The 2,567-nt window shown below is 29.1% G+C and overlaps 1 protein-coding gene across 1 annotated transcript; it reads left to right on the forward strand.

The window, feature by feature from the left end:
• The first annotated feature begins 320 nt into the window (after nt 1-320).
• LOC107005725 lies at nt 321-1,501 on the forward strand. The gene has a single exon (XM_015204375.2). It carries the CDS (start codon nt 482-484, stop codon nt 1,142-1,144), a length of 663 nt encoding a protein of 220 aa, XP_015059861.1. The 5' UTR covers nt 321-481; the 3' UTR covers nt 1,145-1,501.
• Nucleotides 1,502-2,567: the final 1,066 nt, after the last annotated feature.

The following is a 2,567-nucleotide window of genomic DNA, read 5'->3' on the forward strand; positions in this document are numbered from 1 at the left end:
ATATTCCTCAATTATTTTTTATATGTTTCCCAACATAGAGATGAAAGAGAGAAGGAAGATACCCCAAAATTATGGAGAACTTGCAACAATCTTGGACTGATTTAATTTAATCAGTTAACAACCTTTTATTTAATATAATAAAATAAAATATTATTGTACCCACTCACTATCATTGAAAGAGAGTGCCATAATAATTTGTTTTTTTCCACCCAAAAAATAAAAAAAATTAAATACTAATTTTTTTAAAAATATTTATTGTGCCCTCTCACCTTCATTTTACATTCCTATATATATACCTCTTTAACCCTTTTTCTCTCTTCACAACCAAATAAACACATCTCTCTTCCTCTTCTTCTTCTCTCTCCTACTTTCTTAGAGATCATTCGATTTCACGATCAGATAGACTTATATTATTATATTCATAAATTTTTAAATACTTATCCAGTCGATTTCACAGTCAAACAATTTTACATACAACAATATGGAAATCGAGCCAAGTGCACCTCAAATCGCGGGGAAGAAACTATGGAACATAGTTAGAATTATGTTGTACATGCTAAGGAAAGGCATGTTAAAGAGCAAAGTCATTCTAGACATACAAATTACCTTTCAAGACATGTTAAAAAGAGGTAAAATCGCGGGTAAGGCGATAAGCAATCTTATGTTACATCCTCCACATTGTTCATCGTCTTCATTTACATGCATATCAAACAACAACAACGACGTTGCAATGTCATTTATCACACGTCGTGAGTACGAGTTTAGCTGCAGTAATAGTCCTAAATTTCCCCTGTATTTCGCCAATAATAAACGTAGGCGAAATCGTAAAGGGGAAATTGATGTTGTACAAAAAGTATTTGAAATATTAAATACAACAAGTACAAGTCATGAAGCTGGTGGTACAACTTCTATTGCTGTTGCTTCACCTTTAGCATTACTTGGATTTGGTAAAAGTCCAAATAATGTGAGAAAATTAAGAGTTACTGATTCACCATTTCCAATTAAAGATTCAGAGGAAAATTATAATTCACAAGTTGATAAAGATGCTGAAGAATTCATTAAGAAATTTTATAAAGATTTAAAGCAACAAAGAAAAATAGCATCTCTTGAATCTCCATCTCCATATCATGTTTATGCTAGATGAAAAATTAAAAAAATATTGTGTAATAAATTAGTAATTTTTTTTTATTTCCTAAAGTTTTTTTTTTGGGACTAGGGGTTCCATGACTACCTTCATTGACACACAAAGTCAAGTTCGTTCGTCTTTTTGGTATGAAGCGCTTTATCTGACCAACTATAAAATGGATATCGAATATCAGATACCAAATGAGAAATAAAAGAAATTGAAATTATATTGCTTATTTTATTTTTATTTTTATTTTTTTGACTTTTTCAAAGTTTTTTTCTTTGTGTTATGAAATTGAAGGTGGGACATTAGTTTGCTTAAGAGATGTATGTGCTTTGATCCTATAAACCAAAAAAGGGCAACTCTTTGTTTTTATATTATTTCTTTTATTTCAATTTATTACATGTCTTAATTAGCTTTTTTTCTTTAAGTAATTTTTTGGGGGAAAATGTCATTTTTTTTTATGTTTAGTAAGTTTGTAAACCCTACATTTTCATTTTATCATTAATGACATTCTCTATTCATGTTTAACATTATAAAGATAATTTTGTTATGTTACACATTTAGTTTTGAAATAATAAAATTCAAAAGTTCTTTTTACATTGCTACATTTGTGCAAGGAGTCAGAGTCAGAATTTTCAATACAGTGTTCATAATTTGTAGAAATAGATCGTCGAAGGGGGTTCGACATCTACTATATATACATATAAACTTATTTTAACCATGTATAAATAATATAATTTTCTGTCGAAGGCCGAACCACCTTAATACAATGTAGTTCCGCCCCTGTTTGTGCACAGTCAAACTAATAAAAACAAAGAATTCAATATGCCAAATTCTCGTTATGTCTGAAGTTTAAGGGAGGATCAGACTATAAGAAAATCTATTGTACACAAATCTTATTCTGTATTTATGCAAGAGACTATTTCCATCAGCTCGAACATGTAATCTCATGAACACATAACGATAAATTTTAACAATTACGACCCGTCAAATTAATATTTTATATATATATATATATATATGCTTTTTCTTTTTTTGGTTAGAAGTTAAAGGTGGGACATTATTTTTGCTTAAAGAGATGTATAATGCTTGAATTTTAAACCAACAAACGGCCAACTCTTTAATTCCTTCTACAAATTAATTATGACATTGAACCTCTAGTTGGTATGGTGGATAGGGGTACACGTTGCTTCTTTTTTGGTGAGGTGGGGGTGGGGTGGGACACGTGTCCGTGTTATATTCTAACAGCATAAACGTAAAATATATCGCTTTTCATATATCACTATAAAAAAAATTATATAAAATATATCGCTTTTAATATATTATTCCATCATTTAAAAGCAATCAGTAAAAATATTTTTATCCTAAATCTTTAATTAAGGATGAATGACTTATATCCATTTTTATCTTTAGCGTTTTATTTGTATTATTCTTGTTA

Source organism: Solanum pennellii, chromosome 12 (genome assembly GCF_001406875.1).
Source record: "Solanum pennellii chromosome 12, SPENNV200".
Lineage (NCBI taxonomy): Eukaryota > Viridiplantae > Streptophyta > Magnoliopsida > Solanales > Solanaceae > Solanum > Solanum pennellii.